General features: G+C 32.2%; 2 protein-coding genes across 2 annotated transcripts in view; one reads left to right on the top strand and one right to left on the bottom strand.

Moving 5' to 3' along the window:
• The window catches only part of LOC119499314, an 843,332-nt gene that overhangs the window by 163,621 nt on the left and 656,526 nt on the right, over window positions 1-23,185 (top strand). The gene's annotated exons all lie outside the window — the stretch shown is intronic.
• LOC119498499 (M1-specific T cell receptor alpha chain-like) overlaps window positions 8,940-23,185 on the bottom strand; it is a 66,246-nt gene continuing 52,000 nt past the window's right edge. The window contains exons 2-5 of the mRNA XM_037787465.1: window positions 12,347-12,550; window positions 11,470-11,517; window positions 11,225-11,332; window positions 8,940-9,739 (exon numbers count right to left, since the gene is read on the bottom strand). Of these exons, the coding sequence (XP_037643393.1) occupies window positions 9,738-9,739; window positions 11,225-11,332; window positions 11,470-11,517; window positions 12,347-12,550 (362 nt within the window). The 3' untranslated portion in view covers window positions 8,940-9,737. The remainder of the gene's footprint in view (window positions 9,740-11,224; window positions 11,333-11,469; window positions 11,518-12,346; window positions 12,551-23,185) is intronic.

The raw sequence follows: 23,185 nt of genomic DNA, 5'->3' as shown, positions 1-23,185 counted from the left end.
TATATCATATATGTATTATAACGTTTTGCTTAAAGCTGCTGAAAGTTTTGAAACAGCTGCAGGTTTTTTTTTTTTCCAGCACACGTGTTGGAAATATTCTGAGGTCGTGTTTTTTCTTCTTTTCTGTCTGCTGGCGGATGTTTGTCAGATGGTGACCTCGAAGCTTCACGCTGCTGCAGCCTCGTTTCCTCTTCTTCTTCTTCTTCTTCTTCTTCTTCACCTCGTGCACATCCTGCTGCTGACTTCCTGTCGGCGGCGAAGCTGCAGAAAAAACAAACCAACAAACAAACAAATGATTTTTCCATCGCTGCTGTTAAAGTCACCGCAGAGTCACGCGGTTACTGTCACAGCTGGTCACGCTGACGATGATGATGATGATGATGATGATGATCTTTACATCTATAAACTTCAGGCTTTAACACGACAACAAAACGGTGGAAAAAAGGCAAATATAAATAAAATATAATCAGAGAGTGATGTCATGTCGTAGTAGAATAATAAACACTGTGATGATGTCATAACGTACAGAGTGATGTCACAGTGGACCATCAAGAACAGACCCTATGTGTGTGTTTGGTCATTTGACCACTAAAGTAAACAATAATAGATATAATAAAGCCGTCTATCTGTACTGTGTTTTATGCATCATACAGGAGCCCAACAGCACACGTATGACCTCTAAAACACGCTGAAACAGAAGACCAAGAACAGACATGTGGTGTTTGTTTAAACATGTAAAGGTAACACTTTATAATAACCATCATTTATAAACGGTAAATTAATAGTTATTTTACTGTTAATAAATGCTAAAAGCATGCTAATTAATAATGTTTACTAATTATTAGTAATGCTATAATTTATGTTATTCTACCAGTTTATTGTTGCACACATTATAACATTTGTTAATGGTTACTTAATTATTTGTAAACCTTAAAGAAATTGTTTGTAAAACTAGATGTTTATGCCTCTAAATAAAACATGAAATATTTCTTTATTTGGTTAAATTTTGTTTTACGCTGATTTATGGTCATTCCAGTGTTTAGTCATCAAATGTGAAACCACTTTTCTTTATGTTGTATTTTAATAAGATCATAGAAAAGATTCAAAATATATTATATATATATAATTTAGCAATTAATAAAAATGTTTACTAAATATTATTAATGATATAATTTATGTTATTTTAACTGTTTATTGTTCCACACATTATAACATTTTATATTCTATATATAAAAGTATTTGTTAATGATTAAGATATTATTTATAAACCTTAAAGAAATACTTTGTAAAACATCTATAAACATTAAATAGATAGATGTATTAGTAAATGTTAAAATGTGTGCAACAATAAACTGTTAATAAATACTTTACTAATGTAATCAGAATATAATTATTATTATACCTTTCAGCTGTGGTACAATATAATATATATATATAGATAATATATAATATATATAGATATATAATATAAACTAACTATTTCATATTACACAAACTAATGATAAAATAACATAATTTATAGCATTGCTAATAATTAGTAAACATTATTAATTATCATTTCATTGTTTTTTTATTTATTTATTAACCATTGACAAAGTATTAACTATCTATCTAAATAATGTTTATATATGCTTTTATGATGATTATAGATGTTTTATAAAGTATTTCTTAAAGGTTTATAAATAATATTAACAAATACTTATATATATACATATATATATGTATAGAATATAAAATATTATAATGTGTGCAACACTAAACAGTTAAATTAACATAAATTATCACAGTAAAATAACTATGATTAATTAACTATCCATTTAGCATTTATAAATTATGGTTATTATAAATTCTTACCTTTTTTCTTATATTTGAGAGAAAATGAGCAGTGAAATGCAAACAAACAAACAGAAACAACAACTATATGTGACTCAGATAATGAGCCATAAGACGTCCTGACAATGGAACAATGAAGGAGACAAAGAGGTCACCCTCTTGTTTGCATTTATGTGTCATTAGAAAACAACTCGTCTTGTCTTTCATTCCTATAGAAAGTGTAAAGTTACTATTACATATAAATATATCATATTATTATAAACATGATTACAATAGAAAGCAGCAGTAGAACGAGCAGCTGAGTGACATATTTATGACATCCTGTCGGAACAATCTGATGTTTATCTGCTTTATATTTAGGCGTCTCATCTGATTCTGAGGTCACACCTGATGATGCCTCTTCACCTCCTCACCGCCCACACACATCCTGTCCCAGCAGGCTTTGAGGCAGAAACCGCCGCCGCCTTCGTCTGTGACGTCGCTCCGTGCAGCTCGTCCTCAGCGAGCGACCACATCCTGTGGAAACAGTGAGGCGGCAGCAGCCAATCAGATCGCAGATACAAACACCTCCACAGAGAGACAGATGATGAGAATATAACACATTTAATATTCATATAACACGTTTATATATGTAGACATAACTAATATTAATATAACACATTTATATGTAGACATAACTAATATTAATATAGCACATTTATACGTAGACATAACTAATATTAATATAGCACGTTTATATGTAGACATAACTAATATTAATATAGCACGTTTATATGTAGACATAACTAATATTAATATAGCACGTTTATATGTAGACATAACTAATATTAATATAACACGTTTATATGTAGACATAACTAATATTAATATAACATGTTTATATGTAGACATAACTAATATTAATATAACACGTTTATATGTAGACATAACTAATATTAATATAACATGTTTATATGTAGACATAACTAATATTAATATAACATGTTTATATGTAGACATAACTAATATTCATATAACACGTTTATATGTAGACATAACTAATATTAATATAACATGTTTATATGTAGACATAACTAATATTAATATAACACGTTTATATGTAGACATAACTAATATTAATATAACATGTTTATATGTAGACATAACTAATATTAATATAACATGTTTATATGTAGACATAACTAATATTCATATAACACGTTTATATGCAGACATAAATGCAGTACCTGTGAGGGTTTCTGGACAATATCTGTCATTGTTTTGTGTTGTTAATTGATTTCCAATAATAAATATATATATACATTTTGCATAAAGCAGCATATTTGTCCACTCCCATGTTGATAAGAGTATTAATTACCTTTAAGGTGCATTTAGAACAGATAAAAAACTGTGTGATTAATTTGAGATTAACTATGGACAATCATGCAATTAATTTAACATTTTCATGCAGTTATTATTTATTTATCATAATAATTTATCAGTTATTTATCTATTTTCATCCACATATCTGGAGGTCAGAGGTCAAGGGACCCCTTTGAAAATGGACATGTCAGTTTTTACTCGCCAATATTTAGTGTAAGTTTGTAGCGTTATTTAACCTCCTTCATGACAAGCTAGACCTGGTTGGTACCGATGGATTCATCAGGTTTTATAGTTTCATTTGATACCAGTATCTTCACTCTAGCTTTAAAACTGAATACTATAATATTAGACACATTTGATGCAGCTTCATCTTTGTTTTTGCCGTGTGCATAAACAACCATATCATCAGCGTACATCTGAATGTTAACGTCAGAACAAACCGATGGTTGATCATCTATGTTGGGAGCGTTATTTAACCTCCTTCATGACAAGCTAGTATAACATGGTTGTTACCGATGGATTCATCAGGTTTTATAGTTTCAGATGATACCAGGATCTTCACTCTGGCTTTAAAACTGAGCCGCTACAACCTAAAAATCACAAGTTGCGTTAATGCGTTAAAGAAATTAGTGGCGTTAAAACAAATTTGCGTTAACTTTGACAGCCCAAATTATTATTTAAATACAAGAATAAATCATTTACTTGTTCTACATGTTGTAACATGAATCACAAATTAATCATATATTTAAAAAATTTAAATGAACACATTCAGTAGAAAACAGGTGGAGTGGAAACACACACACACACACACACACACACACACACACACACACACACACTGTGGTTTTCATGTTTCCATCCAGTCGGTTGTTATGATTCATTTTCTCACATCGTTTACTGACAGAAGTTGATCACAGAGGAACATTTTTCATGGTTACAGCCTCTACATCTCATCTTGATACCAATAGTCATCTTTTATTTCCTGTTTGTTTGATGTTTCTGTAACTTTTATTAAAGATTCAGTTACAATCTTAAACTCGGGTCCAGCATTTTTGAAGTGACACGACTTCTTCTCACATTTGTGTGACTTTAGTGAATCCAAACTAACACTTAAAACCCCCAAATAACACAAACTAACTAACCGATGGATGCAGCAGTAGACCAGCTACTCTCTGAGAGGGAAAATTACAGTTTTTTTCAATGCAGTCTGGTGGGTTTGAAGAGAGCGATATAACAGCTTCAGTTCCCATCAGAAAGGGCTGTCTGATGACGAGGTGAAGCGGCTGTGGACGGGAGCAGCAGAAAAACAGATTTTAGACACCTAAAAAGATCAATATCAGTTAAAGTGTATGCTATACTTAGAATATTTTCACCACTTTACCTCGCTGACAGCCCTTTCTGACAGGTGGTATCCATCGGTACCAACCATGTCATACTAGCTTGTCATGAAGGAGGTTAAATAACGCTCCAAACATAGACGATCTACCATCGGTTTGCCTTGATGTTAACATTCAGATGTACGCTGATGATGCGGTTGTTTATGCACATGGCAGAAACAAAGATGAAGCTGCATCAAAAGTGTCTAATGTAGTATTCAATTCAAAGCCACCAGACTCTATTGAAAAAAACTGTAATTTTCCCTCTCAGAACAGAGGAGTAGCTGGTCTACCGCTGCATCCATCGGTTATTTAGTTTGTGTTATTTTGTGACTTTGGTGTTTTAAAAGGTTAGTTTACATTCACCAACAATAACACAAACTAACTAACCGATGGATGCAGCCAAGGTCTGAAATTAGCACCCGCCACCCGCCGAATGCGGGTAAATTGTTGGCAGTGGCGGGGTGAAATCATCAGGACACCTGCCACTTTGGCAGGCAGGGAAAACGTTAGTGATGGGAATAGCGAACCATAGTTGTCCGCTTTCTTGGCATCTCATGCCTCCGTGACTATCGATTCCTCTTATTGGTGCTTTCCGACAGTTACTCTGCACAATGACACATAAGCACACTGTATCTTGTTTCAGTTCGTTTGGGACCAGAGACACGACGGAGAGAAAAATAAAGTGCTCAACAGCGTGGCGCTACTAAACCTGAGGAGATGCACCCTATTTTTCCCTGAATTCTACACTGTGAACAACAAACCTGTGTTTAAATCAGCAGGAGGAGAGGTAGTAACATTGCCTGTTAGCAGCCGTTAGCAGCACAGGCCTGACTGGATAAATAGCGGAGCTACTTACGTTAATGGAGGTGCCATTGAGTCATTATTATGAGGCGTTCAAAGTCTGCTCAGGAAAAAGGACTATTGGGCGAAGGTAAATTACAACATTATCAGGATGTGTTCAAATGTAATTTCATAAAATTAAGTTTTTGGTGAGAAACTTGAATAAATCCAGTTGTGTGAAGGAAATGTTTTCGCATCAATATAAAATAGATATTAGAGAGAGAATTATGACCTGTTTAACTTCCTAACACTAGCTCTAAGCAGCTTGCCAATATTTTTTTTAATCAAAGCAAATATTTAATAATCATAATCATTTGAATTGTGTGTTTTTATGCACATAACCACTACAGATGACAATAACAAAGTACAGTACAGTACTGTATACACTACCCTCCCTCCACGGTGTAATTCCAACACTGTAATTTACCATGTATATAATGTTTTTAATGTAAAATATATTGAACATTGAATGAAATCTAACCTAAAATGTTATTCCTTAATTTAGCGCAGAGATTTCAAAAGTGTCAGATAAAATTTCTGAGTGGCAGACAAAAAAAAATAATTGTCTGCCAAATTGGCAGGAAGTAAAGAAAGATCATTTCCAACCCTGGATGCAGCGGTAGACCAGCTACTCTCCTGTTCTGAGAGGGAAAATTACTGGTTTTGTGAATGGAGTCTGGTGGCTTTGAAGAGAGCGTAGATAATAGCTTCAGATCCCCGTCAGAAAGGGCTGCCTTACAGCGAGGTGGAGAGGTGAAAATATTCTAAATATAACGTCTACATGTCTAAAATCTGTCCACAACAGCACGTTGCTTTGCTCCAGACTCCATCTGCTGTAGTAATACACTGACTACTACACAGAGAAACACCTGAACTATCCCTTTAACCAGGAATCAATATGTTCCCTCAACCAGTCTGCTTCTTCTGGACCGGAACAACCGACCATCAGAAACACATCAGAACCTGAAAACTACCGTTTATTCTCCACAACAGAGAGATTCTGGTTCACTAGAAACCGAACTGGTGAACATTAGTGAACAGTGAGATGTTGTTTATGGACTATTATATTTAGTAAGAGTGTGTCGCTGTACGGTGTTCATATTCACCAGAACTGTCTCTCTGGTCTCCACGTAGCTCTGATCACAGCGGCAGGTTCTATTTTTTATCAGTGCCGTCTGTGTTTTAACTGCTGCCTGCCCGGAGACGAAAACCAGCCTTTCTGGCTAACTCTGACAATATGCACTGTCTCTATCAAATACAATACTAAACTAAACTAAACTGACCTCAGAGTCCTGATCTCAACCCCATCCAACCCCGACTGAGATCCAGACCTGATCCCCAACACCACACATACTTTAGGTCATGTAATGTGCTTCTAAATTCAGTATTTGAATTTATCATTGAGATTAAATGTCCTCAAACTGGGCCTCACAAAGACAGAAGTGTATCACACCCACCACCCCCTCATCACATCGCTGGTGTGTTTGTGTGCAGCAGAACAAACAGGAAACCACAGAGATCTGCAGCTCTGCTGATCACAAACACTGATTAACGTTCATATTTAACATCGACAGCATGAACACACTGACCCAGATACGACTTTATGTCCAACGACTTGTAGTTTTAAAAGTTTAAATCGATCCAAATACAGCCAACACACAGACATGTACGGAGGACGGATCCTGCCAAATCTAAAATAAATTAATAAATGATTCAACAAATTAATTAATATGTCATTAAATGTAGCAAAAATAACATTAAAAAAATTATATTTATGTTTTAATTTGCTTCTTTATTTGTTAATCTTTGCATTAATTCCTTTATTTGTTTTCTCTTTTGTTTAATTTTCCCTTTTATTTATTGATGTATATTTTTTATTACTATTATTATTTTAAATGTATTTATTTATTTTTCATTTATTTAGTTTTTCATTTATTTTTAATTATTTTATATTTATTTTAAATGCATGTATTTATTTATCTTTGCATTAATTCCCTTATTTATTTACTCTTTTGTTTAATTGTCCCTTTTATGTATTGATGTATTTATTTGTATTAATTTTAAATGTATTTAATTATTTTCTAGTATATTTTTCACATTTATTTAGTTTTGCATTATTTTAAATTATTTTATTGTTAAATGTATGTATTTATTTATGTATTCTTGCATTTATTTCTGCACCATTTGTGCCTTTGCAGTTCACCCCTTATTTATTTCCCCAAACTTATTTATTTCTGTATTATCTTCACAGGGTCGGGGTGTTATGACTATATGTTAGTTAGCTAAATAAAAGGGAACATTAAACAGAAGAGTAAATAAATAATAATTAATACAAAGATAAATAAATAAAAAAGCAAATTAAAATAGAAATATAAATTTATGTCATATTTTGTCAATTAATTAATCAATGCTTACACTGATTTTATTTTTGCTGCATTTAATGACATATTTATTTATTTATTCATTCATTTATTTATTATTTTTGTCAGATTCCGTCCTCCGTAGAGACGAACAGAGACTGCGAGGTTTCATTTCATCAGATAAACCAGAGTCACTGTTCTGAAATCATTTGTTCATTAAATGTCTCAGTTAATTCCTGTAAATGAGTTCATCTCTGAAAGAAGAGTTTTAACATCAGATATTATAAAATGTCATCAATGACCCAATCAATAAAGTCCTAAAATCTACTAACGTAAGAAGGATAAAAAAATGTCAAATGTGAAACCACGTCAACACTTTTCTACACGTTATATTTTAATAAGATCAGAGAGAAGATTCAAAAAAGGAAGAAATATCAGTTAATTTTGCAATTATTAGTATTGGTAACACTTTATAATATTTAATTTTTATTTAACAAACAATTAATAATGTTTACTAATTATTATTAATGCTATAATTTATGTTATTTTAACTTAATCTATGTTACACACATTATAACATTTTATATACTATATATACAAGTAGCTGTTAGTGATTAATATATTATTTATAAACCTTTATAAATAGTTTGTAAAACATCCATAAACATCATATATAGATATTTGTAATAATTTATAATGGTTAATAAGGTTTCTTGACCATCTGTCTATTTAATGTTTATAGATGTTTTACTAATAACTTCTTAAAGGTTTATAAATCATTTGGTAATTATTAACAAATACTTAATATAGTATATAAAATGTTATAATGTGTGCAACAATAAACTGTTAATAAATACTTTATTAATGTAATCAGAATGTAATTGTTATCGTCTCCTATCATCTATGATACAATATATAATTAGTAAAATAATTATTTCATATTACACAAACTAATGATAAAATAACAGAAATTATAGCATTACTTATAATTAGTAAACATTAATTATCATTTCATTGTTTAACAGTAAAAAACTATTAACTAAGTTGAATTAATTAACTAATCAATTTACCATTTTAAATTATGGTTATTATTAAGTTTATTATTATTATTATATCATATACAGTCTGTGTGAGGAATTCTGAATAAAAACATTTAGTCATCCAGTGAGTTTTCAGTCTTTATTGTAACAACAGAACAGAGTTCAATGATAACAGAGATATTAACACCAGCAGCAGAAGCAACAACACCACTGACTGTAGATCATAAAGACGACAGGTCATACAGATATTAACACGTTAACACGTTAACAGGTCATACAGATACTAACACGTTAACAGGTCATACAGATATTAACACGTTAACAGGTCATACAGATATTAACACGTTAACACGTTAAAAGGTCATACAGATATCAACACGTTAACACGTTAACAGGTCATACAGATATTAACACCTTAACACGTTAACAGGTCATACAGATACTAACACGTTAACACGTTACCAGGTCATACAGATATTAACACGTTAACACGTTAACAGGTCATACAGATATTAACACGTTAACACGTTACCAGGTCATACAGATATTAACACGTTAACAGGTCATACAGATACTAACACGTTAACACGTTAACAGCTCATACAGATATTAACACGTTAACAGGTCATACAGATATTAACATGTTAACACGTTAACATGTTAACAGGTCATACAGATATTAACACGTTAAGGGTTAACAGGTCATACAGATATTAAAATGTTAACATGTAATACAGATATTAGCGGGTTAACAAGTTATACAGGACGCTGATGATATTAACAGGTTAACATACTGATAGACGTTCCTATACTATACTATATACTGTGTATATATATATATATAAAACAGACGTATGAGACACTGATGGAAGAAGACTTCATCACGTCCATCAGGACGTCGCTCTGTGAATCCGTCGTCTGGTTCCTACAAAATAAAACATGAACCAGAGTTAATATACAGTTAGTACACTTATACAGATATAGTCAGTTAATATACTTATACAGTATATAGTCAGTTAATATACAGTTAGTACACTTATACAGATATAGTCAGTTAATATACTTATACAGTATATAGTCAGTTAATATACAGTTAGTACACTTATACAGATATAGTCACTTAATATACTTATACAGTATATAGTCAGTTAATATACAGTTAGTATACTTGTACAGTATATAGTCAGTTAATATACAGTTAGTATACTTGTACAATATATAGTCAGTTAATATACACATAGTATACTTATACAGTATATAGTGAGTTAATATACACATAGTATACTTATACAGTATATAGTGAGTTAATATACACATAGTATACTTATAGAGTATATAGTCAGTTAATATACATCCAGAGTTGTTCTGTGGTCTGACTGTTTGCTGGCTCCTAAAATAAGACGCAGATTGTACATGAAATCACGAAAAGCTGCCAACAGAAAACGTGAATCAGAGACTGTTTGAATTAATACTGTAAGTGTTACATGAATATTTTAAACATTTCAGAAACTATTAACGTGTCGGTGAGCGACGCTAGAGAGAGAGAGAGAGAGAGAGAGAGAGAGAGAGAAACAGACAGACAGAGAGAATGAGAGAGAGAGAGAGAGAGAGAGAGACAGACAGACAGAAAGAGTGAGAGAGAGAGAGAGAGAGAGAGAGAGAGAGAGAGAGAGAGAGAGAGACAGACAGACGGACAGAGAGAGTGAGAGAGAGAGAGTTGTCTGGATTATGACTGTAACTTCTTCATATTTCCGGAATATTACCATTACGATCTGCTCACGAGCTGTGATTGGTCAGTAGGCGGTGCTTTTATATGAGTTGAGTTAACCCTGAAGTTACCTCGCTAACGCCAAATCCTGCTTCGTAGTCCAGGTCTCAGCTGTGGTGGTGTTCACCGTGTTCACCGTGTTCACCAGTAGAGTCCATATGAACGCCCCCCCCCCTCATGTCGGATTCACGACCTCGTCAGTGGAAAGTTCCTGAAAGCTCCGAGTTCACGAGTTGTGACGTGTTTGTTGACGTTGTCATAAACGGCGGAGGCCTTAGAAGTTCACGTTTTAGTGCATAATAAGTTAATATATTGTCATTTTAGTTGTATATTGTTTTTATGATTTATATAATTTTATAATATGTCTGAGGAAAATGTTGATATTCCCAACGACCTCATCTTTCTGCTCTGTCATTATGCCTCTGCATTTCCTGCATCATGTTAGCCACTCGCTCGCTTGCTAAACTTGTTAGCCTTTGTGGCTTCTAGACGGCAACAGTAACGTTAATATTGCCGTTGCTTTAGCAGCGGTGTTCTCATGACTTAACCACTTGATTATCCTGTTTCCAGACAGCAGTAGAGGGGACAGCGGGGGGGTCCTACAGGCTGATATTAGTGAGTCATTAGTGGGTCGGTACTCACAGTGACTGATCCACAGACGAAGGGTCAACAGGACGTTGAAGACGATGGTCTTGAGGAACAGCAGCCTGAGGCCCAGGATGGTCAGAGACATCAGGTTCACCTTGGCATCTGTAAAGACCACCATCATCATCATCATCATCATCATCGTCATCATCATCATCATCATCATCATCATCATCATCATCACCATCATCATCATCCCAATCAGAGTTGTAATGATGGACTCAGTCTGATTTATTACCAACCTGGTTCCAGAGTGTCTTCACACAGTTCAGACGCAGCTCCATCTTCAGCTGAAACACATCAGACAAAATGATTATTAGTTATTATGACAGTTACAATTATCAGTCTTTATTAATATATAGTCTATTTCAGGTTTTACTATTACAATTCCAGATTTATTTACTGTGACGGTTCTCATTCACTGCATCTTGTATGAAAAGGTTGGGTTGGCCTCGCAAATGAATCAGACATGTTTTTATCTGTTCTAAATGAACCTTAAAGGGAGATTAGTCAAATATTTATTACTCTTATCAACATGGGAGTGGACAAATATGCTGCTTTATGTAAATGTATGCATATATTTATTATTGTAAATCAGTTAACAACACAAAACAATGACAGATATTGATCGAGAAACCCTCACAGGTTTAAAGCTAGAGTGATTGCTCTGACGTTAACATTCAGATGTACGCCGATGATACGGCTGTTTATGCACACGGCAAAAACAAAGATGAAGCTGCATCAAAAGTGTCTAATATTATAGTATTTAGTTTTAAAGCTAGAGTGAAGATACTGGTATCATAGTAAACTTTAAAACCTGATGAATCCATTGGTGCCCTCCATGTCATACTAGCTCATCATGAAGGAGGTTAAATAACGCTCCAAACTTACACAAGATTTTGGCGAGTAAAAACTGTCATGGCCATTTTCAAAGGGGATTTCCAATAATAAATATATACATACATTTACATAAAGAAGCATATTTGTCCACTCCCATGTTGATAAGAGTATTAAATACTCCCTTTAAGGTACATTTAGAACAGATGAACACATGTGTGATTAACTATTTTAATGGGTTGACAGCTCTAATAAAGACATTATTAAATAGTTCAAACTTACCTCGTTGACATTTGTCCTCATCGCCTTTAGACAACAAAGCCACCTCGTTGAACAGCGAATCTTCGCCTATTCGGACGGCACTCGTGTTTATGAAGATGTCAATATGTGTAATGTTTGCTGCCTGCAGATGGCTGAAGCCGGTGGCCAGACATGCTGTGGTCTCACCGTCAGACAGCTTGTAGAAGGACGGCTTGTACTCCTCTTCTGAAAAACACAAACGGACAACTCATAAACACACAGCGATAAAACATTATTATTAACACCGCTCTGTTATGATGTAAAACATTATTATTAACACGGCTCTGTTATGATGTAAAACATTATTATTAACACGGCTCTGTTATGATGTAAAACATTATTATTAACACGGCTCTGTTATGATGTAAAACATTATTATTAACACGGCTCTGTTATGATGTAAAACATTATTATTAACACCACTCTATTATGATGTAAAACATTATTATTACACCGCTGTGTTATGATGAAGAGGTGAGACTGATGAAAGACATCAGTCTCAGACACACTGTGATGGAAACACACTCTGAAACGTCCATGTCAGCTACAAACATCTAAACCTAATATTAGTATTTCAGACCTAATAATCCCAAATCACACCGCTGATGGAAATGTGTAATGTACGTTTTCCAAACTGAAAGTACATTTTTATACGTTTTATGCTGAGGTTTGGTATTTTCCTCAGTTTTACTGTGGTAGTGTCATACATTTATTAAAGTAGGCTTACCTGTGTGTATTGTATTATGTAGTATTTAAATAAACATAATAAATGTACAATCATATAAACTGTGCATGCATCTCAAAATATTCTATAATTACTGTAATATTTATAAATTTCTACTTTATTTAGTGTGCATACATTTTATATATTCATTCTGTATTTGAAGAGAAATTAATTAAAAATGTTGTTGATGTTTTCATTTATATTAATATAAAAAATATTTGATTCTGGTATTTTCAGTTGCAGCTAAATACAAAATAAAAGGTGAATTCATTGTTGCGTTCCTCTATTATTCATTCATTCATTATTCAAATAATTAACATGACAAAGTGTTAAATATACAGACATTAATGATGTAGTGCTTATGTTAGTAAGAAAGATACTAATAAATGTTAAACTTTATTAAAGTGTGGTCATGGTGCTATCTGTAAGTCCTTTAACACAGTATTAGCAACACATTAATGTTGTAATAGGAAGTTCTCCAATTTAGTTTTTTAACTTAGAAGCTCTGCTGAGTTATAAAAAACTTCATGTTGTCTGTTTAAGTTTTAGTCTTTTTATAAAAAGGACATATATAGTGTAGATCTGTTAATGTTGACAACACACTTACTTGACGATACCAACGCTCTGGTTCAAGAACCAAATGTGGTTTTGAAGTTGTTGTCATTCACACAGTAACTAAACTAGTTACAAAAAACGCTGCAGTTCTTCAACATATTCATGTCGATAGAACTGGTCAGCATCTTTTTTATTTTACTACAAATAATAAATAGTCATCTGTTATTAGTTTGTTTGGCTTCTTATTTAAGTGTATATAATATATACTGTATAATACTGTATAATAATAACGATCATCTAACTCTGTATCCACTTTTAAAAAAAGTGGAAACACATTTTTTAAGGATAGCATTCCTATAAGTGTAAGACTGGGTATAAATATATGTATGTATACATCTGTTTTGTGGACGCATGTGTACATTTATACACATTTATGTATATATATTTGTTTTATCAACTTGTCCTACCATTTTACCACTTTTATTATTATTGATATGTTCTGTGATGTTCTGTTTTAGCAGTTACCATATTTGTTACTTTATTTATCTGCCTTAATTGTCTTGTGAAACACTTTGAGAAGTGCTATATAAATGCATTTATTATTATTATTATTATTATATTAATAGTATTTAGTAAACTGAATATCAGTGACTTAACAGTTCTTTGATATTTAATATTTGAAGTTATATTTTACATCCGCTGCAGGATTTACCAAAATAAATGCCTCATCAATAATACGATCTACGCTAATGATTCCTTTTGGTTTCATCATTGTTAGAAATAAAATACTACCTTGCAAGCATATATTGTCTTTATTTTATGTATATGTACGTAACATGGTTTGCAAAATCATTTAGCAAAAATCTGTTGTTCTGCAGCAACTCTGAGGTGCATGAATGAAAAAAAAAAAAAGAATAAATGATGACGAGAAACTCAAAAAGACTAAATACCAATATCACTGAGAGATTTGTACATTATAATTTGTAAGATTTGAAGAACGTTACGCACACTTTGATTTATTTATAAAGCTAATATTTACTCACTTTTTTCTACCTGAGGTTTAGTTCCAGAACCAAATATGAGTTTGTTGACCCACATTGTCGTGTTGTTGGACAGTTTCCACTCATTTATTTTTATTTCCAACCTTCTACATGAGGAATATTTGAAATTAACATCAATTTAAAATGTTAAAGTTTTTTTTGCACTTGTAATGTGAGACATAAATAGATAAGTTTAGTTTTAAATCAAAATGGCTGAACACCCCGATTATGTTCATTTATTTAAAAGGAACTCAAATTATATTTACCTTTTAGCAGCAGAGTGAATGAAATATTTACTTCAGTCTCACACTTACTTGTCATGATATTAAGTTTAACTCCGGCTCCAAACACCATCCTGATGTTGTTATTCACACTCAGATTTATCTGACAGCAAAAACACCAGCGAGCTGAGCGAGTGAGAGGAACGCTTGAAACATATTTATAAATGTTTATTTTTTTAATAAGAAGCTAAATGTGTTATTTTATCTGCATTAATTCTAAAAAATTAAACGTTAAACTGAAGTTAAACTGACAAATTTAAACAATTAATTCAGACATTAAGAAGTCAAATAAAAAGACATCTTTGTCACTTCAAAATCACGAGTTTAAGTTCCACGTCTCTATAATAAGTTCTTCAAACAAAGGTATTACAGGCGTAATGTTTGTGTCTTCATGTTGAGTAAAGTTACGAAACTGTGTCGACGATTATTAATAATTTTCATTCTGACGTTATAAGAACCGTACATTTTATAAAATTCACTTACGTGAGGAGACAGTAATTTTGATTCCAGATCCAAACATGAGTTTGTAGTTGTTAGCATTCACACAGTAAGTTAGCGTAATTCAAAAACTACAGAACATCCTTCATTATACTGATGACACGTCTCTATATATTTCTAATAAACTACAGAACATCCTTCATTATACTGATGACACGTCTCTATATATTTCTAATAAACTACAGAACATCCTTCATTATGCTGATGACACGTCTCTTTATATTTCTAATAAACTACAGAACATCCTTCATTATACTGATGACACGTCTCTTTATATTTCTAATAAACTACATAGTGTACTGTACTTATTCTGATTTATATCAGGATTCATATTTATTAAAATATACATATAATGTTAATAAAATATAGTACTAATGCTATATACAACACTAGCTTTTTCAGGTAGTAAATATACTGTTATGTTCAGCATTTTTAAAATACATATTTTGACATGGACTCTCTGGTGGTTTAATATGTTATTAATACAACAAATACAACAAATAAAACAAATAAGCTGGACTTTCAGCTGCTGTTGGATAATTATTTACCAAAATCTTTAGTATTTAATATCAGCCATTATGTTTTGATCCTCTGTCAGTTGGTCTGTAAAGAGCAGATGTATATATATTTTATTGTTCGTCAATCTGGTTGTTGATTTTTGGATGTTGCACAAATTATAACCTGAAATAACATTAAACTCATAGCTGTTATAGCAGTAAACAGTGTTTTGTAATATACAACTATAAACAGTATGTATAAATATAACAAAGTAAGGTAAGATACAGTAGATTACTTTTATACACGATTTTTTGCACTCGTTTATATTTGTATGAAACATTTTTGTCACTTTTTGTTATTATATGAACTAATTAACTCTGCAAACTTCATTTTCATTGTACTCTGCAATGACAATGAACAAATATTCATTATTCCAGTTTATTTATGGGTATTTTCTTTTTGCATTTACTGTATATTGCTATATGTTTTGTTTGTGATTTGTGATTTTTGCAGCGGGCAGTCGTTCACCAGCATCATTTTAAAATTACAGGGTTTGAAATATAGATTAGTTTGTTATAAAATAAAACATCGGTCGAATACATGTACTAAAAACTAAAAATAGCAAAGCTTCATATTGCAGAAGTTAGATACCATACTATCCTATTACTATATAATGTTCAGGCGTTTATAAATTAATTTGAACATTTGATTATCAACAATTGTGAGTGTATTTTCTCATGATTAATTAATTAATCAGTCACGTGAGTAATTGTTTCAGCATTACAACATTACAATCTGATTTTTCACTTTTTGTTAGTTTTGGTCATTTATCAGTATCTAATATTAATGTATTTGTTTTTTTCACGACTCACTCGTTTGTACGATTAACTGGATTCCAGCTCCGAAGATGATTTTGAAGCCAGCAGCGTTCACACAGTCAGCAGCCGCAGAACAACAAACACCAGCAGCTCAGATAATCAATGTTAACGTGATTAAACACGATCAAATTAATTTATTACTGAATTACATGACTGACAACTTGTTAAAGTTAGAAACAGATAAGCGGTGTTTGAGTGTTTTTTGGGACTTTCCTGGTTGACATTTTGCTATTGTTCAAAGCTTCACTAAATGATCAGAAAATACGTTTGTTCGTGTAAAATATTGTTAATATAATGTTTATTTTATCATTAGTCCGTTATGAATCCTACGCCACATAATTCATATTATGGATGTGGTTTTCAGACATTTGATTTGACATTTAATAAATTCAGTGAATATAGGCACATGTGAAATGTCAAATATTGCGGGTAAAAACAACAATATCACGTTATTTTGCATGTATTTCACATTCGTTGTGTTTTTGTGAGGTTTGTATGTTTAAGTATTTTATGCAAAACATAAAAATATGATAGACCTAATCATAAATTTAGGAATTATCTAGTTTCCAGTTTTTCTGTATGGAAGTTCTTAATAAAAGAAGAAAATAATAAACTGTGATGAAGCATGGTATAGTTATTATAAACCATTTCTTAATTGAATTTAGTGAACAATTACTGTATCGTGATATATACCATTACCGAGAAGACTTTGGCCATATCGCCCACCCATACTGCATCTTTATCATATATATTTAACCTCAGCAGGATGACTTGGTTAATAACAAGTTGTGTCATGAAACAATATTAAAATTAAGGTTCATAGTTCTAACACATTTCAGACATAGAACATTTTTAGCTGACAGCAGAGAAGCTTTTTAAAACTTGACTTACCTTAACAAGACTGTAGTTAGGTCCTTTACTAATTGACTGTTAAACTGACCATTTAACCATTAAACTGACCATTTAACCATAAAACTGACCTTAAACTGACTAATCAGCTGTTTAACGAATAGAAACCGGACTCACTTGTTTCTACTGAGACGTGAACTCCTGATCCAAACCAGATCTTTTGGACTCCAGTCTGAGTCACACATCAATGAGAGCTTTAACAAGAACTACTAACACTCTCCACTTCTCTATCGTCTATTTATTATTGTATATATTATTATTGACTGACATGGAAATACAGTATGGTGGTTCACAGCTCTCATAAATGATTATTCAATTATGAGTTAAATTTGACCTGAAACACTTGACAACATTTAATTTTGAATTGCAGGATTTTGTATTTGACTTAATGTGAGATTAACTTTTATAGTAAATATCATCCCATATCAATAACCAAGATAATTATGTGATAATTATAATTATTAATTCTTTTGTTATTGTGATTTTATTTACTTCATAATTGATCGTTTGTAATCTTTCCCTCAATCAACTGATCAATACATCAATAATAATCACTGCAGTAATATTCACCACATATATATTTACAATAAAATTTCAGCTGTTATTGTTGTCATAAAACATCATCTGCCATATTAATAATGTTATTTTGGACATTTTTAAACTATTAATTAGAGTTATTTTCCGTTTAATGAAGAATCTTACTGTTTTGGACGCTTCATAACAGAAACTGTCTGAGCGACTCAACAGGGAGGTTTGATTCAGGACATTTTTACAAAAACGTTCATTTACACCTGATTTCTAACAACAATGGAGCTGTATATGAGTTTGTTTTCACTTCACAGACACTTAAAGTCAAAGTTTATTATTATTTTCCCTTTCTGACCTTCAACACGTCTGGAGAAACTCAGTCTCATGCCAAAAAATTAATAAATAAATAATAATAATAATGTTTTTGTTTCATTCTTACTGGATTGTACAAAGAGTTTAGTTCCTTTCCCAAAGATGAGTTTGCGTGCGGCGTCATTCACACTGTTTATGTTGGTGGCTCAAAAACCTCCGAGCCTCTAAACTCATCATGTTTTAACTCTTAGAGAATATAATGTCCAATAATCTCATAAAGATCATTAACTAGAACACGACTACTGCTGTTAACGCCATCTTAAGGCTCCTTTGTTTCCTTGTAATGATCAAAATGATGTAATTACAGTCTTTACATTCATATCAAATGTATTGCATTGATTTTACTTCTAAATTAAATTCAAATGACAACTGAATACATTTGATAATTATGATAAAACAGGAATATTATTATTGATAAATGTAGGTTGAATTTAAGAACAAATGTCAATGTTGGCAGTAGATATTTTAGAACATGTAAACCCTTAAAACTACAGTGATTACTTTCACATATTAGTTTAAAATTAACATTACATGACCAGTTTAGAGGATAAATAGACTTACTGGTGTGAACCGACAACTTTGTGCCGGATCCAAAAATCAGCTTGACGGCTGCATTATTCACACAGTATCACACGTCAGTGCAAATACACCGAGCAACAGAATCTATTCATTTGAAACATTAAAATACCCCTACAACGTTACAATTACATTAAGGTGAATTAAATCAAATTTAGGGATGAAACTTTTAATTTAGACTGTTATCAGACATAAGTACAGTTTGAACTTTAAGATTGTGTACAACACAGAGAGGTCTAATGTATTGGGATGTGTGTAGCCAACATGTTACAAGCGTAAGTGGCAAAATCAGTTTGATTGCATTGTTTTGTATTGAATGTCCGACTCCTAACTGGCCGTGAGTGACGATTTTGAGCTGAACTTTTGTCGGACGCCTTGTTTCTATTTATTCCTGTTGCCCGCTTTGAAAGCGCCGCAACGGACGATGAAACGGTTGATTGGTGAAGTTGAAATGAGGAGTTATCTGATACGATATCTCCTCATTTCACTACAAATACCTGAATAAGGAGGCAGCTGGCTGGAGGGAGATCACCTGATAGTTTACTGAGGCTACTGTTGGCTGTGTTGTTTGTCATTTTCAGTAAATATCACAATATAGAATCTGTGTTGACTGTTTTTAAAAAAACACAAACGTCAGAAGAGAGCAAGTAGTACTCACCCATCTTTTAAGTGGTCACATCTCCAGTCTGATCTGGAGCTTATGTTTACATGGCGTTACAGAGATGCAGATTTAACAGAAAGTGTCCGATGTTATCAGGCTATAAGTAAATAAAAAGACCACAAATCTGTCTTCTTATCTTGTTGGTTTCTTATACTGTCAATATGAAGACACAACAAGGTCAACCCTAACCCTAACCCTAACCCTAACCCATGAAATAAGGATAAAAGGTAAAAAGTTAATATTATTTAAGGGGTATTTGTTTTATTGTTTTTTGTTCTTATTATACTGAACTGTATAGGAGCTGAAAATATTGATATTTTTAAATGTAAACTAAAAACCCATCTATTTAGTCTGGCTTTTATATAGTGTTTTATAGTTTTATAATTTTATGGTTTTTATTGTTAATACTTTTTTTATTTATCATCATCATTATAGTGTTTATTTTACTCTATTTTATTTAATCAACATTTTAATGCTGATCATTATTATCTCTTTATTCTATTTTATTTTATTAAAATTTTACAATCTGCTTATTTTGTGTAGTTTCATAATTTTTATTTTTATTGTTATTTTTATTTCCTTGTATTTTATTTATCTTTCATTATCTTAAATACCCATCTCTCTTATTGCTTTCTTATTCAACGAACTTTTATATTGGTTGTTTTGGTGTGCATTAGTCTCTAAATTCATTTTTAACTCTAAATCGTCTGTCCAGCACTTTGAATTACTTTCACAATGATGTCCAACTTTTAAGGACAATGCATTTGTGGGAAAATACAATACCAATTAGCATTGTATCAACAGAGAAATAATCGACCATACACAAATTTCCAAACTTTTTTCTCCGAGTTTAGTTGAAATAGTTTTAGCCTTTAGTAAATTGTTATTTAGCGCATTATCACTGATGGATTTAGTTATTTTCTGGTTAATGAACAGAAAATCTTACTGATTTGTATTTTCAGCTCAGTTCCTCGTCCAAAAATCAGCCTTCCCGTTCCGTCATTCACACTCTGAGACGCTTCATAACAGAAACTCACTCAGCGCATGAATTCAGATTTGATTTTTGTCAATATCTATGTAAAAAATTAATTAAAATGAAAACAAAAAAGAATAATAAATCACAGCATTTGGCTAAATGCTTTAATTGTAGATTTTAATCCCATCTTTATATTTCAGTGTTGAATCAGTTCTGTTTTGAATTGTAGATTTGTTGGTTATGTTTAAAAGTCATTTTGTCCCATTCAAATTTCAAAATGTAAAGTTTTGTGATATCCATCCAGGTTGACGCTGTATATCTGTTAATGTTCACAGAAGTGCTGATGAACATGTTGGAGTCTCCAATCACAATATTTGTGTTGTATGTTTTCCTCCAACAATAAAACTTCTTATAAGATTTAAAGGAATAAAATAATTAGTAAAAAGCTGAAATATGTATATTTTTATATTAAGTGTAGGTTTCTTGTAGGGAGGCTGTGGCTCAGAGGGTAGAGCAGGTTGTCCACCAATCGGAAGGTCGGTGGTTCGATCCCCGGCTGCTCCGGGTCACATGTCGATGTGTCCTTGAGCAAGACACTTAACCCCAAATTGCTCCCGGAGGCATAGCCATCGGTGTGTGAATGAGTATTTAGATTAAATCCTGATGGGCAAAGTTGGCACCTTAGTAGCCTCTGCCATCAGTGTATGAATGTATGGGTGAATACTGACATGTAGTGTAAAGCGCTTTGAGTGGTCGGAAGACTAGAAAAGCGCTATATAAGTCCAAGTCCATTTACCATTTGTCTTCATGATTTAGTTGTAATAAACATTTTTTACTCACTGTCGTGGACATAGAGTTTAATTCCAGATCCAAACTGGAGCTTTTGGTTACTGCTTGTAGTCACACAGTTCAGGACGGCTGATCGATAACTCAGAACATTATTCACAAACTCTAATGCATTCAAATACTTTACAACTACATGTTTTTTATTTTTTGTGGTATTGCTTAAGTAGTATTTAATGAGTCCAATTAATTATATATAGATGTTTGTATTTTATTTTCCCACAATAAGAAAACAGGTTAATGAGAACCACATTACCTTTTGTTCTCGTAAGATGTGAAATAATTGAATGGTCAGTTTAAAGATGTAATATATTCATATTTATATTTACTGCAGGTTTGTTCCCCCTCAACGATTCAGTGCTAATAAACACATTTTAATAAATTAATCCATTCTGTCTGGAAAGCTTTTCATTTTACAGTCCGATGGTTTTAGTTAAAGGTCATTATGCAAATTTTTGGGTGCGACGTTGAGCAATGAGCCCCCATCGACACTACTGTTTAATCAGATTTAATAACTGGGGCTGTCAATCGATTAAAATATTAAGTTGTGATTAATCGCACGATTGTCCATGATTAATCACGATTAATCGCACATTTTTTATCTTTTCCAAATGTACCTTAAAGGGAGATTTGTTAAGTATTTAATACTCTTATCAACATGGGAGTGGACTAATGTGCTGCTTTATGCAAATGTATGTATATATTTAATATTGGAAATCAATTAACAACACAAAACAATGACAGATATTGTCCAGAGACCCTTTAACCTACTTCTCAACTAGCTATTATGACATGGCTGGTAATGATGGATTCATTAGGTTTACTAGTTTCATATGATACCAGTATCTTCACTCTGGCTTTAAAACTGAGCCACTACAACCTAAAAATCATAAGTTGTGTTAATGCGTTAAAGAAATTAGTGCTGTTAAAACAATTTTGCGATAATGCGTTAACTCTGACAGCCCTAATAATAACATATTTTTCAAAAAGCAGCGTGTCCTGCATCAATCTGATGTACTGTAAATTATGATCATACACTGCCAAAATAGTTTTAGTGGAAAACAAGGAAACTGATGATCTTAAAAATTGATTAACATCAATGAATTTCATGCCAGATACTGTACAGATACTTATATTACAATAAATATACTGACTAAATTAATTGAAATTGCAAATCTAAAAAACTGTTAAGTTTGAGAGTTTGATGTGAACAACCAGTAATAAGAAAACTGCCCACATGATTAAGGTGATTATGGTGATTTCGTCTGATATATGAAATCGAGGTGAAGATAGATAAACAAGATTTGACTCACTGATTTCAACAATTAATCTGGTTCCTCTTCCAAAGTAGAGTTTTCTGAGTCCAGAGTCAGTCACACAGTACTCGGCTACTAACCAAAAACTCGACCTGGAGCTTTGTATTTTGTTTGGAAACACTGAAATCTTTTACCAAAGATCAAATATGAAAAGTGTACTTTTCCC

Source organism: Sebastes umbrosus, chromosome 12 (assembly GCF_015220745.1).
Source record: "Sebastes umbrosus isolate fSebUmb1 chromosome 12, fSebUmb1.pri, whole genome shotgun sequence".
Lineage (NCBI taxonomy): Eukaryota > Metazoa > Chordata > Actinopteri > Perciformes > Sebastidae > Sebastes > Sebastes umbrosus.
Note: the sequence above shows the minus strand (reverse complement) of the source record. Positions and strands in the feature narration are given on the sequence as shown.